Here is a 22153-nt window from a genome sequence, read left to right as displayed (position 1 = left end):
GTTTTGAAGAGGAGCTTATCTGGGATAGTAAACAAGATTAATTTATGGATTGAAAATGACTGATAAGATTAATGGAACTTGAACGAGGAGCTCGTTACACGCTTTATCCATGGAGGATAAAGAGATGAAGTCATTCAAGTTTACTATTCAGGTTTTGCCAGAACGAGGTAAACGTTTTTCGGTCTGGGTACGTTTAAGTCTTCGAACGATTGTTTTATGGTCGAGGGCGATCTTTTTCGAAACTCTATGAAGGACTCTCTAGCAAGTAATTTTATGTGGTTTCGCAAACGACCTTGATGCTGTTCAAGTGAGGTTCTCTCAGCTCAGAATAGCTGCCACTCAACCCGATCTAATATAACCTAGCCTAAAATAAGTGATGGGTTTACATATTAAAATATAATCTATATAACCTATAGAATATCTATATGTAAGTACTAATTCTCCACTTTCTCTTCTTCTATTTAGGAACATGTGGAGTGTTTGGCGTACAGTTCTCGAAGAGAATGAAAAACTTGCTCGTGCCCGCCTCGCTGCCATCGAAGTGTTCCAACAGCAGATTGCCGATGAGGCTAAAGTCTTGCGTGACTATAAATTGGCCATTTCCAAAAGAGCACTCTCACAGATCGTGAATATACAAAAGGAGTTACATCTTAGTGTTTCCGATGTGGATAAAACAAAGAAACAATACTTTGACGAAGAACATTGCGCTCACGATGTACGTGATAAAGCACGCGATATCGAAGAAAAACTTAAGAAAAAGAAAGGTTCATTCTTCCAATCGATCACATCATTACAAAAGAACAGCGCACGCGTTACATCACGCAAAGAATTGTTAGAAGAGAAATCGAGCGGAGCACGAAATGACTACATACTCAGTTTGGCAGCGGCGAATGCACATCAGAATCGTTACTTCACAGTCGATCTACAGACAACCATGACCACCATGGAGAATTATGTATTTGAACGCGTTGCCGAGTACCTGACATTGATGGGCCGCACTGAATTGCTCACCTGCTCGGCAACACAAAATTCATTCGGAAAAATACGCGATCAAGCGCAACAACTCACACGCGAGTACAATTTGCAATGTTGCTATCTTTTCTATCCCGTACTGAAGCAACATATTCAATATGATTTTGAACCATGCGACAATGATCCAGTACGAAAAGTTACCACCGAACATGAATCGGCATCGGAAACGCTTACAAAAGAGGCTAAAAATTTGGCTGGACGTGTCGTGAAGGAGAATGTGGCTATACGTGAGGCTGCCAAGAAATTGGCGATTTGTGTATCGTTACGAGATTCTGGACAACGCACTGATCCAAACGATCCAAATGGTCCAGATTTGGATACAAAAATTGAAGAATTTAGGGATTTGATAAGACGCTCCGAAACGGAGAAAGCTAAAGCGGAAGCATGTTTGCAAAGTTTACGTGAGGGTGGCATCAATGTTGATGAATGGGTGCAAGAGGCTGAAATTATGGGCGTGCAGGAGTTGGCACGTTCGGCCAGTTCGATCTCTATGCGTACAGATGCTTCGGGACAAGGGGTTAGTACGACTTTAACTTTTTTATTAAATAAATTATTAAAAATAAATAACTATGTTATAGGAAAATCCCAGCTCAGATTCATTTTATGACAGCGACAAGGAGGATGCGGCTGGTGGTCAAGCAGCTGTCAAATCTAAAGTGGAAAAGGAATTGTCACGTGATAAAACTTTTAGTGATAGCGATGACGGTAACGCCTTTTAGCTTCTCCTCTAACGAACCTGTTGTTTGTTCAACATCTCTACTTTTTTATTTCAAAACAGATACGGAAGAACGTGTCCCCGCACCAGTTGCAGCAGTTCCAATGATGAGCACCACTGGCGGTTGGGACGATCCCACAGAAGTTAATTGGGGAGGAGAAGAGGATGAAAAAGACGAACCTATTGTTCCTGAACCAAAGGAGGCAATTTTCAAGTGCACCGCTTTGTATAGCTATACAGTGAGTGGCAATATCGTTGTCTAAAAATTGAAGTCCTTGTACTAGTCCTTAAGAGAAAAATTTTGCTTGGATGAAGTAAGTTATCTAAGTTCAAATATAATATCATCTACCATTTATATCACTCGGCCAGGACCCCGATGTAAGCCGCAAGTTCAAGCTGCGCGACCAATTTAGGTGCTTACTAAGAATACCGTGGATAGGATGCTATCCACTGCTATTACTGTTACTGGCTGTAAAGGGTCTATTAAAGCACTGTGCTCAACCCGTTTGCGAGTTAGGGCCAGGATAATTGGAACACCATGTTATAGCAATAACCGGAAAACTGTAATGGGGATCTCTTAGTTCGCACATGTCAAACTGTACCGAAAGTATAAGGCTGTAAACAAGCGTTGGATGAACAATAGCATTGGTAGGGTAGCAAAGAACATTAGCAGCGTGATGGATGTTGGGTGGTATGTTGTGGTTACGGGGTCCACCACGTCTTTTAAATAGGGGTTACTTTGCATTCACAAGTGAACGAACTCACCAGGTCGAAGTTCCTTACCTTGTGAATGTCGGCTTCTCCATGATTCTGGAAATGTTTGCCATAGTCCAATAAGCATCGTCTACTAATAAACAATGAAAGTCCATGCGGTACGCATACACGAACTCGAAAACCTTAAGGTGAATAATCGAGACAATTCCAAATTTTGTCAGAAATAGTAAAGGATTTTTTTGGTTTCGACTCATTCGGTTGCCCAAAGAAATTATCAAGGGTCGATACCAGTCTTATGCGAAATTATATCGTTGTCTCGCAACGATTTTTTCTGTAATTGTAGCTTACGTTACCGTTATTTGGAAACCGGGTATCACCGGTATTTCTACCTGCTTATCTACTACTCAACGGAATAACTAACTTAAACTCAGTAAGGTCAGTGACTAAGTAAAGAAGAAAAAACCCCAAAAAACATTCGAAGAAATATGTTGGGGGTCTGAAATTGGGAATGGAGGATACTGCTCTCTTGCAGTGGACAAGCGTCCCATTGGACTCCGCATTGGGGTCGACTTGCCGACAGAGGCGATACACGACGCCTGTCAAATTAAGAAGGTCTGAATGTTCCCACGTTTGTGAAAGTGCGGGATGAATATCCAGCTCGAGACATAATCATATGTCACGCAAAGCTACAGAAAATTCCTCCTCAACTCTCTGTCCAGGCCGACAGTGAAAACGCACAGGAAAGTTTGCCTTCAGGGAGTTGCTCACTCAACAGCCAATTGTTGAATTCTACTCGTATTTGAAAACAATTTTCGGTCTTACGATGTAAGCGGGGAGTTGGAGCACAATTCTCACTAACTCTGCACATTTCCAGTGAAAAGGACGCTGTCAACAAGGCCTATTTATCCTTGAGCCCAACATGAGACTGTGCGAATATCTGTTTTTGGAGCTTGAGTTGCTGGCTTTTTGAAATAATACCGGAATGTATCGGATTAAAATGGAGGAAAAATTTCATTTTGATAAAATTTAATAGCCCTAAATGTTGCACTTAATTAGATTTGTTGAGCTGAAGGCCGCAGTGTTGAATACAACTTTCTTTTGGTTTGTTTTATATTCATAAATTTAAATTTTGGTCGATATTTCGACTTCAATCTGAAGTCATCATTAAGGACATATGGACATGTATGATCGATCAGATTGAAGTCGAAATATCGACCAAAATTAAAATTTATGAATATAAAATAAAACAAAAGGAAGTTTCATTCAATACCACGGCCTTTCAGCTCAACAAATCTAATTAATTGGGAAAATTTCATCATAAAGTATAATAATATTGGTATCCTCGAATATGACTATGTGAGACCCAACACCCCGACTAAAAGGACCTGCTTACTATTCAAGCATAGAGATCAGAGGTCAGTAAAACGCATTCATCAAATAAGTATGGAACGCGTAAGTTTCCTGCCGATTGGAAATAAAGCGTGCTGCACTTATAAGAAAATAAGTCCAGCAAAGCATGTCAATTATTGCGGAATTGGTACACTCAATACGCGGATGTGAGGTTATATCGAGCGCATGGTTTGAAAGATTGATATCCGCCGTCTATGGTTTAATTGGACCCTAACAGTGATACGGTAAAACTACTCCCAACTATATTACCATGGGAAGAAGGGAGCTACATGAAGACATTGTTGGGCTCAGACCGCCCTTGCGATCGAGCTTATAGGGAGTTTTGGTTGTTGTTGAAGCCAAACGCCTTAAATTTTCTGGTAGTACTATGGACGTGTGGTTTAAATTGGCCAGCTACTTAAACCTTACCTAGCCTTATCGTAAAGAAGATTACGAGAAAACGCGCATTCGACATATAACACCACGTTCCGTTCAAGAAAATATTAGACATTGGAAGAAGAGGTAGAAGTGAAACACTGCTAAGGAGGAAAGAGCAGATGAAGGATGACTTGAAATCCTTACGTGTTTTTCATTTATCGCTAAGTAAATCTCGTAGTTCAGTTAAAGAATGAATAGTGCTTGTGAGACCGGATTTTGTCTTAAGGAAAACCAGACTAGTATACGAATAATTAAATTATTCACATAGTAATAGTTTCAAATACAATTGGGTGTACATTAATTTCGATTTGTTTACAGGCTCAAAATCCAGACGAATTATCCATTGTCGAAAACGAGCAATTGGAGGTAATTGGCGAAGGTGATGGTGATGGTTGGCTGCGTGCACGTAACTATCGCGGCGAGGAGGGCTATGTGCCGCACAACTATTTAGACATCGAACAAGATACTGCCGTTAATGGTAGCTCGGGCAATCAATTACGATCACAAATCTCATTTTCATCTGTTGATTATACTGTTGATAATGAAGATCAAACAGTGGATTCGATGCAATCACCCGATCAGGTTTCTGTTATCATGGCGCCACAAAAAAAGAAACCCGATGTACTTTACTGTATTGCACTGTACGATTATGATGCTACCGCCGAAGATGAACTCACATTTGAAGAGGGACAAATTATAAAGATTGTTACGAAGACAGCACATGGTGTGGATGATGGTTGGTGGGAAGGTGAGCTGGATGGTAAATTTGGTAATTTCCCATCATTGGTGGTAGAGGAATGCGACGAAAATGGTGAGCCATTGTCGGAAGGTGGCGATGAGTCACCACCGCCAACTGCGCCACCGAGTTTTGCGCTACCACCTGCACCTGCACTACCACCGGAATATGCGCACGAATTGACCGAGGATATGTTTGAGTCGCAGGATACAGCAGGTGAGTGTAAAGTTGATTTGAAGAGTATTTGTAGTTTACACATATCTTATTCAATTATCAGATGACGACAGCGGCTATATACCAAATGGTGGCGTACCCAGCATGCCTCCTCCAGGTAAATTAGTAGCTCCTCCAAGCGTAGACTATGCTATCTTCACATTTCCTCTAGTACTTCTAAATATAAACTTTGATCTTTATCATACCATACATAATAAACTATTCTTAATACTATCGATAAAAATCAAAATCCTGCTTCTATATCCATATCTTTAGAGGTAAAATCCACATAACCCATCTTAAACTTTTACTAAAAATGTGCTCAAATTTTCCATTTTCCAATTTTTTATTTGCCAAATCGAAAAAAAATGTAATTTTATTTCTTTTTCGTCAAACAGTAATGCCATTTTAAGTAAATTGTGATCGAAAAAATTCCAAATCTACCTTAATTCTGTATGTTTGTCCTAATATCCTAATCGTTGTGTGCGTGCTTGTATGTGTGTTTTTCTTTCCGAAAAGCAATAACAAAAGGTTACTTAAATATTTAAATATAATTTTTACTGCATTTCACCAAACACGCTAATATTTAATTCATCGGCTGAGAGTGCGAACCGTTTAAAAATTAATGAAGATCTTTAGCTGCGCTGGAGCTTTACATTAAACTTAAATATTTATTTTGCTTTCCTACGCGTTTCGATGCACACACATCTTCTTCAGGAAGTCTATTATGTGTTTTACGTTTTAGCAAGAAAACAATTTTTTAATTGAGGATTTTCCGTCAACCCTTGTTAAGCTTAATTTGAAAATAACCCGTTTTCGGTATTAGCCAATTTTCATTTCAGGAAAATCGTTGCAATATAAATAAGAAATTGGAATGACGCTCCGTCGAGATGTGTCAAAAAAATATTTGATAAAAACCAGTGAAAAGAGGTTACACTCTAAGCTGATAATATTAGGGATGCTGCGAATATAAGGCTTCGAAGAAAGCTCTCGATTTCTGGCTTTTTTGGATCAGATATGTTCGGATCGAAGTAGCCAGATACAAATTCTTTTATTTGCAAAAATTAATTTTTGTGGAAAATTTATTGTCCCCGTAAGTAAACGGTATTGTGCGGTCTTGATTTAAGAATATATCGGGAACTTGCTTCAGAATCTGGGCATACATAAACCGGCAGTCCCTACAAGGTATGATGGCGTTGAGCCTAGCCACGTTACAGGTGGCAAAATATTTCCCATAAAGGTCAGTAGGAAGAAAATAGAGTATGGTTTCAAGAGCTTTGGTGGGAATTGACGAGAGGGCACCGCAAATAAGCATAGCTGCCATCCGCTGCAGCTTTGTTGCCTTTCCCTTGTTAGCTTCCATATTAAGAGCCCTCCACCATACGGTGACTGCATAGAAGAATATGCGTCGCACCACTGCCGTGTAGATTCAATGTACAATGTGAGGCTGAAGACCACGTTTTTTTCCCACTGCCGACTTACTGGCGTAGAACGTCAGTGTGGATTTTCTGGAGCACTCTCTCACTATTCGCCTACAGTCTTGCTTCATGTCTAGAATAACGACGAGATATTTCATCTCGCTGGAGAGTTTGATTAAAAAATAAATGAAAGGCACAATAACCTCCGAAAGAGATTTAAGGCCGAGCTTCTCTTCCAATTTGCGCCGTGCTCCTTTTAATTTTTCCTGTAAATTGGCGGTATGGGACCTACTTGTTTTATGCCGAGTCCGAACGGCATCTGCAAGGAAGATGAGTTTTCACTGAGAGCTTTCCATGGCAGAAATACACTCGGCCAAACACTGCCGAGGGGCGATCCCGCTTCGAAAAATTTTCTTCTAATTGAAAAAACTTGTTTCTAAAATTTTGATGTTGCTTTGCCCGGGGCGTGAATCCAGGGTCTTCGGTGTGGTAGGCGGAGCACGCTACCATTACACCACGGCCGCTGCGGATGAAGAGCACTATCTCAGTTTTTTCACTGCTGATGCTGAATCCAGTTCCGTAGACCAAGTTTTTGTTAGATACAGTGCATTTTGCAAGAATTCGCTAAGCACCGGTGGTGCATCATCATCAGCATATGCAATGATCTGGCAGCCAGTAGACATCAGAGAAAAAATTTCTCCCTTACAAAATGTGTTCAACGAATTCCACAAGAGGCTCTTCCAATCCCAGTGAACATAGGGAGTTCGTAACCGCTGTTGGTAGAACGCTGTTAAATGCCCCTTCTATGTCGAGAAAAATGCCAAGCGTGAGTTATTTGAAGGCAAGTCCTTTCTCTTTCCTAGCGTGTAGATTCCACAACTGCTATTAGTTGTAGCTACACAGGCGTAGCTGTGCAGCGTTGCCGGTGTTCTCTATATACCAATCATTTCCAAATTGGGTAACCCATATACATATATATTTTTTTTTTCGTTGTGGGTAATCGAGATTATGTGGTGTCATATATAAGTGCCTATAGATTAATATAATAAACTACTGTTATGAATTTCTTAAGCTCAGCTGATATTGATAAAAACAGCTGATCGCAACATCTTTAGTATGATTTTTAATATATTTCATGATTTTTTCACATTTCATTGCACATATTTCGTTCACGTATATTTAATCATCACAGAAGGATTTATATGCATATATATGTATGATTATATTTTAATTCACGACTATCGCTTCTATATGTATGAGTGTATATTTATGTATTTATGGTCGTATTAATACGATTTTATTTTCCAAGTGAAAAATGTTAAAGCCAGCGCCAAAAAGGGTAAATCTTTTGTTGTGTTTGCTTTGTTTAGTTCGTACTACACTTTCTTTTCAACTTATATTCATATATATGTTTTGTGCTCTTTGTTATATATTGTTTTCAAAATGTTTTTTTTTTAAACTTAAGTAGTGAAGAGTTATGAAATCTTTTTGACACTTAAATACTCATGTAGATTTTTACCCACATTCCAACGCACAAATATTATACAAGTAGTTGCCATTTCTTAACAGACTCTGCATTACCTTCAATAGATTTATGCATATTCTACATAGCCGATCCTTTATGATGCATTATAATGTGATATAGAAAAAAAAAAAAAAAAATGTGTATAAAACAGGCCACCCCCTAACAAACTTTGTTGCACAATTGACATGAAAATACCTTAAAGATATCTTCCAATAACCTATAGATTAAGTTTTGTTGAGTGGTATCCACTCCGGCAAGGGAACCTCACTTGGACAACATAGAGGCAATTGTCATACTATGTAAAATTACGGTGGTGTAAGCTATAGCTACCTAGAGAATCGTTGCGTAGGAACAATTAGGTTTTGAATAAGAACGATTTCGACTCTGAGTACGTTCTTAAGTGATTCTATTGAGTCGAGACCGCAATTGTTTGCTCAATTCTTGTAAAAGCTGGACAGTCAAACATGAAGTATCTCTTTGATTCCTGCTCGTCATCCTATATACACCGCATTGACTCGCACTGAACAGTGACCCCTCAAAACCCCAATCAGCAATTTTAGTTGAGCCTTTGTGTACCCAGTAATTTCAATGGACCCACTGCGATCCACTTCCGGCCAGAAGAATGTGTCTTCCCTGATTCGTGGTACATATATTGGGGAATAGACCACAGATGAACAAGGGTACCTAATTTTTCCTATATCACTCTACATTTGGTTCAATTTTAACCATTCGCGCTAAGAGATTTGTGCGAAAATAGCCACCCAAGGGAGCTCAGGCATTCCGATGGCACACTCCATCGTATCGCCATCGAATAAGGTCTTAAATAGCAGCTTGGCTTTCGAAATAGATGTTGAATTCTCCATTTTTAGTAAAACTGGAAAGCATATCATCCAACGCATCCTTAATGGTATCAGCTTCCGCTAAAAAGACGCTGTAACGCTCGAAGAACTTAAACTTAACTAAGACTTAGATTGAACATAAAATGGTGCAATAAAGTTGCTAAGAATGCTGAAGTAGCCCATAAAATAAGCAAATTTCTAAATAAGTCCAAACTTGAATTTTCTGATTAGTAATAAGGCTTAGGAACGATACACAGTGATGCAATCCTAACATTCGTCGATTTCACCACATATAAGATGAGAGTTTACTGATGATACTTTTGATAACGGGTGTAATAGAAATAAATTTTCGTATACAGAATCGGACTTTACAAATTTGCTTTATCGGAATCGGAAGTTGGAGCAGGCATATTTAGTCGATTGATAAGAAAGACGAACCTAATGGCATGATAATATTAGCAGTTTCTCTGATTAGTAAATAAGGTAATATCAGCTAAAGTTGCATGTAAACCGTAAAGGTGAAACATACTTGCGTTAACCTTTATTTAAAAACCCTCTACTGATTGTATTCCGTTAAATATTCTATTACAAAAAAATCAGAACGGATGTCGGAACCACTCCTGGCAAAATCCCTATAGAAATGATTACATCTTTCTGGTAGCCCTCGTACAGGCGCTTACGTATAAGGAATACCTCCCGTCATTGATAGATAGCGAGAAAGATGGGAAAACCCATGCACCGGGCCTTTGTAAAGAAATGTGCACCGGTCCCCCTACTATAACGTAGAGTGAATAGCAATATCGCCAATAAGAAGGCAAAACAACGGCTAGCGAATGATAACCCGCCAAACTCTTCAAGGTGTATGCAGTCGAAGATTTGGTAAATATCATGCTTATACTCATTTGCGAAATATGAAATACGAGCACAAGCATCCAGAGTGGAAACTGTTTAATCACAAAAAAAAAAAAAAAATAATAATAATAAACGCCTCCACGATGCACGCTAACTACCGCGGAAGCAGTCTTTATATCGCATTGAAAGTTCTAAGCAGATTGCGAGATTGAGGGCCACCATCGAATACAGCGATACGTAGTCCACAACTGCCCAGACTTCCACTATACCCTGAATCCTGGAAAGGATGCACTGTATGGTAAAAAACGCGCACCACTGGCTTGTAGGTCCTATCCGAATTTATATGAGAGAAAGGAGTGACTTCTATTGAGTTAGAAGAAACAGGTGTAGAAAGACTTGGTATCATTTATCACAAAGCAAATATTACTTACGTGGCTTAAGTCATATTTTTTTTATATTAATGATACATAACTAATGACATCCTTAGATGTGTTATTTATACCTGTCAGTTGGTTACAAAGTACATTGTTGGCATACTGTGCCATTGTTTTCTTGATGATTTATTATACTTACTCAAAGGCAACATCATTCGTTATTTGACACTTAAACGCGACGGAAGAGTAAGAGGAAAACCTGCCCTAAATAGTTGCTTAGTGTACTACATCATATTAATATTTTTAACTAAATAATTACAATACAAAATTTTTATCAAATTTTTTTGCATGTTTCATTTTTCTCTGCATCAAATTTACCTCCGTGTGTTTATGTATTTTGCGCACATCCAAAGAAATTATTATTTAATCACCTGCATAAAATAGTTAGATAGAAAATTAGAAAACTCATAGAATTATATTTACTTTTCAAATAGCACCAACTATTATATATATAATTTATATTCATACTTGAAGAAGAACCAGTGTCATCATTTAGTATGGAACTGCGCCAAATCGTCCTATACGTTTCGTGATCGAAAGCAACTTTTTTTTTAAATTTATAATAGCTACTAAATGTTACATTGAGTTATTGATAAATAGTTATAGTAATAATTACACAGTACAAAAAAACTAGATTTTTTTCTTGCAAACGAATAACCAAAGGACTTTTCTTAAAACGGAATTCGTACAGATTATTTCGCTGAACACATTTATAGACTAGCACGCATGACCTAGTATATATTTGCACTTGCAGATAAAATGGTAACAAAAATATTTGGTTGAGGTCTAAAAAATCTTACAAATTAAGTGTCCTAGAAAATACTGCTGCATGCACAAAGCTAAACATTTTATACTGTAAAGAATTTTAGAAAATTCCTGATTACTTTGCAGCTCATTATATTAACGTTCGCGTCTCTGAACTGTCGAACAAAGAACTCAAATATTCATTACAGCAAAAAGTTGTTTTTTTACACTACTTTAGTAGTAGTAATTCACAATTACAATACTCGCGTTATTCAATTATAGCGTTTAAAATCAACTCATTGTTTACTGTTGTTGTGTAGCAATTATTTACTATCAGCACAGTGACGCATCGAAATTGCTTACATTCGCCGCAGTACTAACACTTAAACTCTTTAAGATCAGTCCTTCCATAGTTTTTGATACTCCAAATGTGAAACTGTCGATAAAATTTTAAGCATCATTATGCACCAACACGTAGAAACTTCTTAATTCCTCTGGGAAAAATTTAAAAGAGTGGTGAAAGAATAAATGGTGAAATATCCTAGTGTTAGTACCAAATGTTACTCATTTGAAAAGGACCAATATTTCTTACGAACAAAAGCTTTAATTTTTTAGGATTCTGGCCACCCTGTGAAAAGTTTAACCATTTAAAACAAATTAGTAAACTAGACGGACTGACCTATAAGTTGGCAAAATTTATCTGTGCGATACCACCTTTCAGAAAAATACCACGATGACTATGTTACAAAATTGCTGTTGTACAGTGTTGTTGGCTTTAACGAGTTTGTCGTTGTTATGTTTGTTATGATCACGTATGTATTAGATGATATGTCGCTTGTTTTCGTCCGAGCATCGCAGCTGCCATGAGAAGAATTGAATTTGATAGGATATATTGATCATATTACGACATTTAAGTGATACAAGGTCGTTTTGGGTAATATAATCCTTTTAATGAGATTTCCCATTTTTTTTCTTAAGGCTGTAATCAAGAGAAGTTACTAATCAATCGCTAGAAAGATTGTACTACGTAGCAAAGTAAGGAATATTACGAAAAGATAATTTATTCATTTTTACAGACTTTTGTTTTTTCTGCTTTGAATTACTTTTGTACATCCTTCTTGAAAGAAGCAAACTTTCCTTTTCTTATATTTTTTTTTCAAGTTCTGTGACGGTATAAGCTACTCAAACTTACACGGGAATGTTGTGCATGACAACAACCTAGTATTGTTAAATTAGCGGTGGGTGCTCTTCATTTTAATGAACCATTCGGGTATTAATTTACACAAACATGCCGTAGAACTGAAAATATATGCCGATACCACTGAATCTGATACAATGAACTGCAATAGAAAGGTGTCATATGAATTCGGAATGTCTTCTTATCTTTACTGAACACCGCCTACACGGAGAGGCGAGAATACTTCCCATAAAAGGGAAAATTGAAATGCTCAACAAACAGCTTCTGTTGAAAACTCAGAAACCTGAGCATCAGAACGAATATTTGATTGAATAGGCATCGTCTTCCTGATACATAAGGAGTAATTTTCGCAAGCTCCACAAAAAAATCTGGAGAAAATAAATTCGCTATTTGAACAAGAAAAGCATAAAAGGCAGCAAGAGTCATCAACAATGAGTCAGAAAAATCCAATGTCGATAAGTGCCCGGAGAACGCCATTCTCAATATAAAATACCCGAAGCTATCAAATGACGAAACCAGTCTTCCCAGGAAATTCGCAATGCTTATTCCGCATATAATATGCCTCCAAAAGACACCAACCATTTCTAAAATTGCATTATGAAAGCAATGCTTCTACCTCACAAGTCTTTTAAAGGTACAGAAAACAACAAAAAATAAGTTCTTAGCGCGATTACAAATGGGCGGAATGGTACCTACATGTTTTATGCTAACTCCGAACGGCATCTGCAAGGCAGCTGAATTTTCACAAAGAAGCTTTTCATCGCAGAAATACACTCAGAGTTTTTGAAAAATCACTGCCAAAGGGTGAAAAAACTGGTTTCTAAATTTTTGATGTTAGTTTGCCCGGGAGTTGAAACCAGGACCCTCGATGTGATAGGCAAATCACGCTACCAACAAACCACGGCGGCCGCCCACAAACCAACAATTTTTCCTAGACTCCCATTAGCGCATATTGATGAAAATTTGTGAGTTTGATTAATTTCTATGCACACTAAGTCCCTGTCTTCTTTCACGTTTTGTATGCTCGAAACAATTTTACCTTTTTAAACGATTTTATTTAGGTTGACTTGACAGGCTGCACGGCCGTTGTGAATGAATTTTGTAATTACAGTTTAATTAACTTCTCGATACGCTACAAGCTTGAAACTTTGAATGTAGTTCAGAACCCGATGACAATGCAATAAATAAGCAAAAAAATCGCCGCAAGGTGGCGAAAAGATCGAGAGATTTAAACCAAATCGAAATTGCGGTCCGATTTGGTCCATATTTGGAACACATAATACATACATGAATAGAAAACGACCAATGATGTCCGATTTGGCTTATATGTGGAAAAATTTTTACATACAGTCCGGTAGAAGTGACATCAAAATATTTTGGAGTTGCAGGAGAGACAAGCATACGTGACGCAGAGTTGAGTAAAGTCTTTGGAAGGATTATGTATTGAGGACTTGGATTGTAACAAATTGTCAGGAAAGAGTCCTTGTAATAATGAGTAACTAAATGAACTAAAATTAATGAGAAATAATAGGCAATTAAATAAAGACTAAAAACTTGAAAATAAAATAATTAAAAAAAAAAATTTTAAATTAAACGGTTTTATTGAAAACAATACTTACATGAAATAATAATAATACTACTTAGATCTCTTCGGAGGTTATAGCGCCTTACATTTATTTTTTTCCAATTTTTTCGATCTATGCGCCACCTAGAAGATTTTTTCAGTATTTTTGCATTGCTGCCGATTTCGAACTAGATTTCGAAAATCCCGACCGGTGCGCGATCTAGAGAAAGATGTTTTCCCTTATCTTTTAACTCTTTAAGAAGAGTGTCTCCAAATGTACATATTGTGACGATTATTAGCAACACTAAGGGACACTATCATCTCTAAGCCGATGCTAAGCAGTGACTTTTATGCACATCAATAGATCAATCATTATGTCTGCACATATGTACGTACAGGCAGCGGAGAAGCAACGCACAAACACATGCATATATCTTATCTGAGATGCTCCCAAAAGTAGGAAATAATTTGTGGAAGTGTCGCTCACAAATACGCGCACATATGAGAGCTATACACGTGCATCTGTAGTTATAATTATAAAGCAGTAACTAAGTAAATTCTGGAAGAGCCTAGAAGTATGTAGAAATCACAGAGCATAAAAGGCCGCAACAGTAGAGGCGCGACAATCAGTTTGAGTTAAGACGCTATCTGGCGAGCAATAGTAGTGTTATTGTGAAGAACTTTAATAAAGGCCATTTTGCATTATTGAATAGTGGAGTTATTTATTCAACAGTTTAGTGATTCGAACTTAGCAGAAGGTTGCAAATAAGAGGATTTGCACTAAAATCGTTACAATATTTTATCCCATATTGAAAAGGATAAACTAACTGAGGGAAAAAAATGTTTTCCCAAATTTTCCTATTAAATATAAAACTTCTGTATTCTTTTCGCTGGCTCCGGCCGAAAATAGGTCCCAAGTAAATGATGATGCTAAATTTTAATCAATGCTCCTTCTTAAGAATATTACAATTTTTTTGCACATTTCTACACATATTTTAATCAATTAAACGTATGTACATACAAATAAACGTAGTGTAAACTTACTTAAGAGTCCATGTTACGATGTCATTAATTTTTATTCTTCCAACTTTGCTTGCATAAGCAAGAAATAAAATAAAATGTTTAGTTGAATAAAATAATAAGCAGCGAGATTAAATGTGTAAACAACTCATTATTTTTTTTTTTTTTAATTTAATGCTAACAGTACTCATACAAGAGCCTGGGATGGAGGTAATTTAGTCAGCATAACTTTTAGATATTGTCAAAGTAGTTTGTGTATAGTTCTCTAGTTAGAATCTTTGTTTTTTTGATTCAAACTTAATGAAGACATCTTTTTTAATAATTCTTATTTTTATATTTTTTATTTTTATTTTAAGGACGACATCCGCGGCGATGGTAATCCACCGCCATCGCTGCCACCACCGGCATTAAATGTCGGCAACAAAAAGGAAGGTAATTCACTTAATTTAGGTACAGCACAAATTATTGTTACCGCCGCAACTCCAATGGTTGAAGACGGTACAGATAAATCTTTCCCTCCGGTAGGAGAGAGTGATGGAGCTAAATCAGCTGCAACAACTGCTAAAACTGCCAGCAGCAACGATGATAAGCCGGTTAAATCGAAAAAGGTGGAACCACCCAAGCAAGTGGTAGAAGCAGCAGCCGATGAGAATGAAAATCATGAAGGTAAATTCATAAAATAGTTTTATTAAAAGCCAACGAGTTACCCGCAAACATATCCGTACCACCTGAAAAGACGGGTAACGGTGCGTATACGTAACATTCCTTTACACGTGTCACGCAGTTGAGGCCAATGGACTCCTAAGCTACTGAACCGATTTTGAATTTGTTTTGCACCCCGTGTGTAGTTTGATCTAACTTGAAATATAGGTTAGGTGACTGGGTGACTAGGGTCTCGAGATATAGGCCAAAAGTTGGACCCGAGTACCCCTAAAGTATGTTTATAGAATGTGGATATCAAATGAAAGCTGGTGATGAGTGCTTTAGTAGAGGATAATTTTCATACCCCTGGGTGACTAGAATCTCGACATATAGGCCAAAACGTGGACCCGAATATACCTAGAATGTGTTTTTACATTAAGGGTATCAAGTTCAAGCCGTTGCTGTATGCTTTAGTACAGAGTAGGTTTTGCACCACTGGGTGACTAAGGTCTCGAGATATAGGCCAAAACATGGACCCGGATACACCCAGAATGTGTTTTTACATTATGGGTATCAAACTGAAGCTGTTGATGTGTGCTTTAGCAGAGGGTAATTTTCATACCCCTGGGTGAATAGCGTCTCGAGATATAGGCCAAAACGTGGACCCGAATACACCTAGAATGTGTTTTTACATTATAGGTATCAAGTTCAAGCTGTTGCTGTATGCTTTAATACAAAGTAAGTTTTACACCGCTGGGTGACTAGGGTCTCGAAATATAGGCCAAAACGTGGACCCGGGTACCCCTAGAATGTGTTTATAGGATATGCATATCAAATGAAAGCTGTTGATGAGTGCTTTAGTAGAGGGTAATTTTCTTACCCCTGGGTGACTAGGGTCTCGAGATATAGGCCAAAACGTGGACCCGGGTACCCCTAGAGTGTGTTTATAGAATATGGATATCAAATGAAAGCTGTTGATGAGTGCTTTAGTAGAGGACAGGGATGCACCTTAACGTTAAGCTAATCGTTTATCAAAAAATTTCCACCGTTTCTGTTGAAACACTTCGAAATATTATCGATAAAGAAATTATCAAGATAAATTGTATCTCGTTTTTAACCGAAACGAAAAGCTTTCGTTAACGTTAAAAACGTTAACAAAAACGTGATACTTTATGTTTGAATTGTGCTGGCAATGCTATAGCCATGGTGAAGCCGTAAGGTGGTAACAGCGAGCGGACATACACACACAAACTCCATGTAATTTGTTTGTGTAATTCGTTGGTGGTAATGTCAAAAATACTCTGAGAAATGTTCGTACTGTCAAAATTCATGAGAACAGTTGCAATCAGCTTGGCTAAAGCTTTCACTTCTAATGACTCCGCCATCAATCAGCTTTGCCAGCATAGTTTGAAATAAATAATCAACATAAACGATTTGATTTCGTTTTGATAGGGCAGAAAACGAAACAAAATCATTTCGTTAATTTGACGTTCTTAACGTTAATAAACGAAACGAGATGACTTTGTTTCGTTTATTAACGTTAATTATCGTAACGAAATGATATCGGTTCGTTGGTTAAGCATGCCTGGTAGAGGGTAATTTTAATACTCCTGAGTGACTAGGGTCTCGAGATATAGGCCAAAACGTGGACCTGGGTACTCCTAGAGTGTGTTGTACAATATGGATATCAAATGAAAGATGTTGGCTGCTTTAGTACAGAGTACTATATTATCCAGAGACTGACTGGGACTGGGATCAGGACTAGGACTGGGCCAAGAGACTCGGAGTGGGACTGGGACTGGGATTGGAGTAAAATACATACCACCTTCTGGGACAGGCAATAAGGGATGCAGAAGAATGAGAAGAAATTGAGAGAAGAGAAAAATGAGAAGGAGATTGAGAAAGAGATAGAATTAGACGAAGATGGAGATAGGTGAAGCGAAAAAGACGGGAGGAGGAGCGAATAAAAGGATTGGAAAAAGTGAAGACGGGGGGGAGGGCAGAGTCAGACGGAAAAGCTTATTAAAATGTATGCACATTGGCCAAATTTAAGGCAGGAAAACGTCTGCCGGGTCTTCTAGTTTGATATAAAAGAGTGACAACAATCATACAAGTAAAACTAATTTAAGCGTGTTAAAGATGATTTCATCTTCCGTATTGATAGCTTTTTATGCTTAGATTAGGTTAAGTTAGAGTGGTCACCGGTGCGAGCACCAGTGCACTTAGGCCCAAAAACGTCCCATTGTGATACCACGTGGGGTTCTCCCATACTCAAACCAACAGGTCGATTCAGCAAATGTGAGGAGATATGTCCCCCCTGATAAGAACAAGGAGACTTCTTGTGCGTCTCGCGTCCCATTCCTGCCAAACAAGCCTTTTTATGAGCAAAAATTACATATTTTTTACAAAATTGGCGGAAAATCAACTTTTCACTCATTTTGAATGAAATCTTTCAGAACAGTAACTGGTAGAAGTACCTTATAGGATTACCGTGTATTAGAAAGCAAAACCAATCGGCTTATAAGAAACTACCCACTAAACTTAAAATGCCTAAATTTTAACCAATGTAAGTGTGGTTCTTTTCAAAAATTTCAATAGAACATTGTTTGCCTTTTAAAAGACCGTGGCTTACAAGTCCAACGGGAGGCTAATAACGTTAAAAACAAATGAATGTGCACTCATTTAAATTTCTTATCTAGGTCTGTAAAAAATTTTCACAGGTAAACTCACTGTTGACTGAAATAATGCCTGCTCTACGAAGTAGAGTTATTGGGCAGAGCCGTTCAAAATCTGCTCTTGAGAAGGAGTCTGTTAGATAGCGCGAATCACCTAGAAACAGATTTAACCCCTAAAATGACCTGCATTTTGGGTACATAGCTCAGAATCAAATGAGTTAGGTTGGCCGATCACGGACAATAGTCAGGTTGCAAGAACGGTCGGAAGAATCGAGAAAAGGGCCGCTGTACCTTCATGATAGTTCGGAATATAGCAGAGTGGTACTAGCGAAAACACGGCGAACTAAATTAAATGCGCATGCGAAGTATTGATGTTATGCTTAACCGCAGTCCCACGGGGTGCAGGCACATGAACATGATTAGCCTGGTTTCATTGAGCTACTTGAGGGTAGTGCGCTATCTCAACGTCAAATAAAAAAAGGTTAGGTTGGGTGATAGCTGCACAAAATTGGTGGAATCAGTTCACTTAAACAGTTTAACGATCAATTTTGATACCATATGAACTAAAGGCGACAAGGATTTATGATCACTAAGTAAATCCCTGCATATGAACAATATACTTTTGGATGACGTCAGAATCGATCTCTGAAATTACCCTGGGGATACGTATACTTCCCTATCGAGGTATTTACGTCTTGTTCTAGCATAAGCTGAAAAACAACTTCGTCAACTTCCATGCAGCTAACACAGAAAGGGTTATCTATAGTTCTGAGCCGTGCATTTCTATAGGGAAAATGCCCCAACAAAGCCCGAATCAACTCTGTGAGATGGGCCTTAGTGAACCCCAGTAATCTCGCTGAGCGTTTCTTATCAACAACTGGTCAGAAGAATTGTGACTTCCAGAAAGGTGTTAGACTGACGTCACATCTTGCCGTGCTGTTTGCTTAGCTGGCCACATGCCTACATTTCTAGGAGTATACTGCAATTGGCGAGCGGTATACCAAATCACGCTAAGAGATCCGAATGTGCCTTGTAAAGGATGTCGCTATATCAAAAAAATCTTTATAAAAAATAACTGACTGTACCGCGATCAATTTCCAGATACCCGTTGATTACGCTCGACCGTATAGTTTTGGAGCTCAGTGCTTTAACAGCTGAACTGACTGTGCGAGGAGATTTTAAGCTCCCGCGCAGATACGCAGCGCACGCAGATTTTCGTTTGAAGAGCGCTGCAGTAGTCAGACAGCATCAAATTGGTCCTCACTCCAATTCGTGTTTGGACGTAGACCTTTATAAGATACATAGGCACGTTATAGAGTAAGCCGGAACCTGGTATGTCAATATAGTTCCAAATCATCGGCATATATGTATATTTAAAAATAATGGTCAATAAGCCAGATCATCGTAAATAGCAAGTGCTCGAGGTGCCCTAAAAGGGTTAAACTTTCAGACCTAGCGGAATAAATAACAAGTAAGCGTTACTTGTGCATCGGATACTGGGCCACTGGGAAAATTTCAGCACGACAGGTATTGCAACACAATTCCTTTAATAGTCTTTTCTCTCAACGTTCTTATCGCGCAAAGGGAAAGTAGAATGTTACAAGTTGGAAACCACAGGCCTATTAGGATTACATCCCAAACTCGGAAATTTTGTTGTCGCTGCTGACCAGTAATGGTTATTGGAATAGAACTACACTCACTTCTCCTCAATAGATGTAGAGCAAAAGTTTGGCGGAAGCCACGGCCGGGGATAACAGTCTCTTTGGCTTTTAAACAGACGTCCAATACTCTTTCCGTCACAGACCTCCCACAAGAGCAAAAGTTGTTTCCTCAGTGAGGTTACAATATTTTTGAATAGATGTTGACCTATTTGCCTTGAGGAGAGTAATTATCGCTCTGGAGTCGACACGGTATCTTCTGAGAACTAACCGGTCAATGACATTTCAGATAACGTATCCACGCTGTTGTTATTATTGTTGTAGCGATAAGGCTTTGGGGAGTGTTATCGATGTGATGGTCCTTTGCCGGATGCAGATCCGGTACGTTCCAGTAACATAGCCCCATTAAGGTGCTAACCCGACCATTTCGGGAGCGATGTATATAGCCACATTAAACCTTCAGGCCATCCCTCCCTCCCAACCCGAGTCTTGTTATCTTACACAACTACCACACCCCTATCACCCTGTTCCATTCTTCCCTGTACAAAGCGCTGGCGGAATCGTGCCTAATAAGGCCTCTGGCTCTTCACTACACAATCGTCCTCCCGCCAACCCCACTTCATCCTACCATAACAAATAAATTGGTCATCAGTATAGCCCAGAACTTTCCTAGCCCACTCCAGCTATCGTGTTTTTAGGAACCCTGAAAATCGTCTCGACATTTGCAGCATCCCTGGATATTCGTAGCCCAACGGGGCTCACAAAGATTACACCATTCTTTCCCCCTCGGGAAATCTCTAGCGGGTAAGCTAGGATAGAAACTTTGGTCTACTTCCCGGAAAAAAGCATCGGAAATACTAAAATAGGCAAATTTATATACGAAATTTCATGCAAATCGAATAGAACGTATGTAAATAGGTATGTGGGTATTATTAATTCATGTCTTTATTTCGGCTTCGCATGCATATTTATCAGTTTTACCAGGTTGATGTGACTAAACCGGATATCACAATGAAAATTACTTTAAAGCTTTCAGCAACAGCTTCACTCGATATCCATAATACACACATTCTAGGGGTATCCGGGCCCATTTTTTGGCCTATATCTCGAGACCTTAGTCACCGAGCGGTGCAAAACTTACTCTGTACTAAAGCACCCATCAACAGCTTTCATTTGATATCAATATCCTATAAACACAGTCTAGGGGTACCAGGGTCCATTTTTGGTCTATATTTCGAGACTCAAGTCACCAATAGGTATGAAAACTACCCTGTACTAAAGCACTCATCAACAGCTTCTATTTGATACCCATAATGTAAAAACACTATCTAGGCGTTCACGGGCCCACGTTTTGGCCTATATATCGAGACCCTAGTCACACAGGGGTATTAGTGTTACTCTCTACTAAAGTACTCATCAACAGCTTTCATTTGTTATCCATATTCTACACATTCTAGGGGTACCCGGGTCCACGTTTTGGTCTATATCTCGAGACTCTAGTCACCTAGGGGTATGAAAATTACCCTCTCCTAAAGCACTGATCAACAGATTTCATTTGATATGCATATACTATAAACACATTCTAGATGTACCCGGGTCCACGTTTTGGCCTATAACTCGATACCCTAGTCACTAGAGATATACGCCGCCGCCTCCGATTAGGGTCGTTTTTCGCACGCCGCCGCCGAATGTCAAACATATCGGTGCGGCGGCGGCGGCGGCGTCCGGCGCGGTACTATATTTTCTACTCGTTTAAGACTGTTTAGGCCATTTATTGTTCACGTCGAAAATTGGTCGAAAGTGGTATCAACTCTTTCTAACTGTTCAAAAGTTATTTAAAACAAGTAAAGAAGGTTAAGTTCGGGTGTAACCGAACATTACATACTCAGTTGAGAGCTATGTGACAACATAAGGGAAAATAACCGTGTAGGAAACTGAACCGAGGGAAACCCTGGAATGTGTTTGTATGACATGTCTATCAAATGAAGGGCACTAAACAGTATTTTATGAGGGAGTGGGCCATAGTTCTATAGGTGGACGCCATTTAGGGATATCGCCATAAAGGTGGATCAGGGTTGACTCTAGAATATGTTTGCACGATATGGGTATCAAATTAAAGGTATTAATGAGGGTTTTAAAAGGGAGTGGGCCTTAGTTCTGTAGGTGGACGCCTTTTCGAGACATCGCAACTTAGGCTTTGTTTGTACGATATGGGTATCAAATGAAAGGCGTCAATGAGTATTTTTAAAAGGGAGTGGGTCTTCGTTCTATAGGTGGTTGCTTTTTCGAGATATCGCCATAAAGGTGAACCAGGGGTGACTCTAGAATATGTTTGTACGATATGGGT

General features: G+C 38.7%; 1 protein-coding gene across 11 annotated transcripts in view; it reads left to right on the top strand.

The window, feature by feature from the left end:
- nwk (nervous wreck) overlaps window positions 1-22153 on the top strand; it is a 63125-nt gene that overhangs the window by 15030 nt on the left and 25942 nt on the right. For 5 of the 11 annotated variants that reach the window (XR_010953562.1, XM_067788191.1, XM_067788185.1 and 2 more), the window contains 8 exons: window positions 466-1549; window positions 1611-1737; window positions 1811-1986; window positions 4607-5240; window positions 5302-5355; window positions 7965-7994; window positions 15016-15041; window positions 15188-15497. Coding sequence is in view for 10 of the 11 variants with exons in the window: in XM_067788191.1 (XP_067644292.1) it covers window positions 466-1549; window positions 1611-1737; window positions 1811-1986; window positions 4607-5240; window positions 5302-5355; window positions 7965-7994; window positions 15016-15041; window positions 15188-15497 (2441 nt within the window). In the remaining variant the exon portion in view is untranslated. The remainder of the gene's footprint in view (window positions 1-465; window positions 1550-1610; window positions 1738-1810; window positions 1987-4606; window positions 5241-5301; window positions 5356-7964; window positions 7995-15015; window positions 15042-15187; window positions 15498-22153) is intronic. The other 6 variants (XM_067788188.1, XM_067788190.1, XM_067788194.1 and 3 more) reach the window with 5 other exon arrangements.

The sequence above is a fragment of the Eurosta solidaginis genome, chromosome 5 (genome assembly GCF_040869045.1).
Source record: "Eurosta solidaginis isolate ZX-2024a chromosome 5, ASM4086904v1, whole genome shotgun sequence".
NCBI classification, from domain to species: Eukaryota; Metazoa; Arthropoda; class Insecta; order Diptera; family Tephritidae; genus Eurosta; species Eurosta solidaginis.
This window is presented reverse-complemented; position numbering and strand designations above follow the sequence as displayed.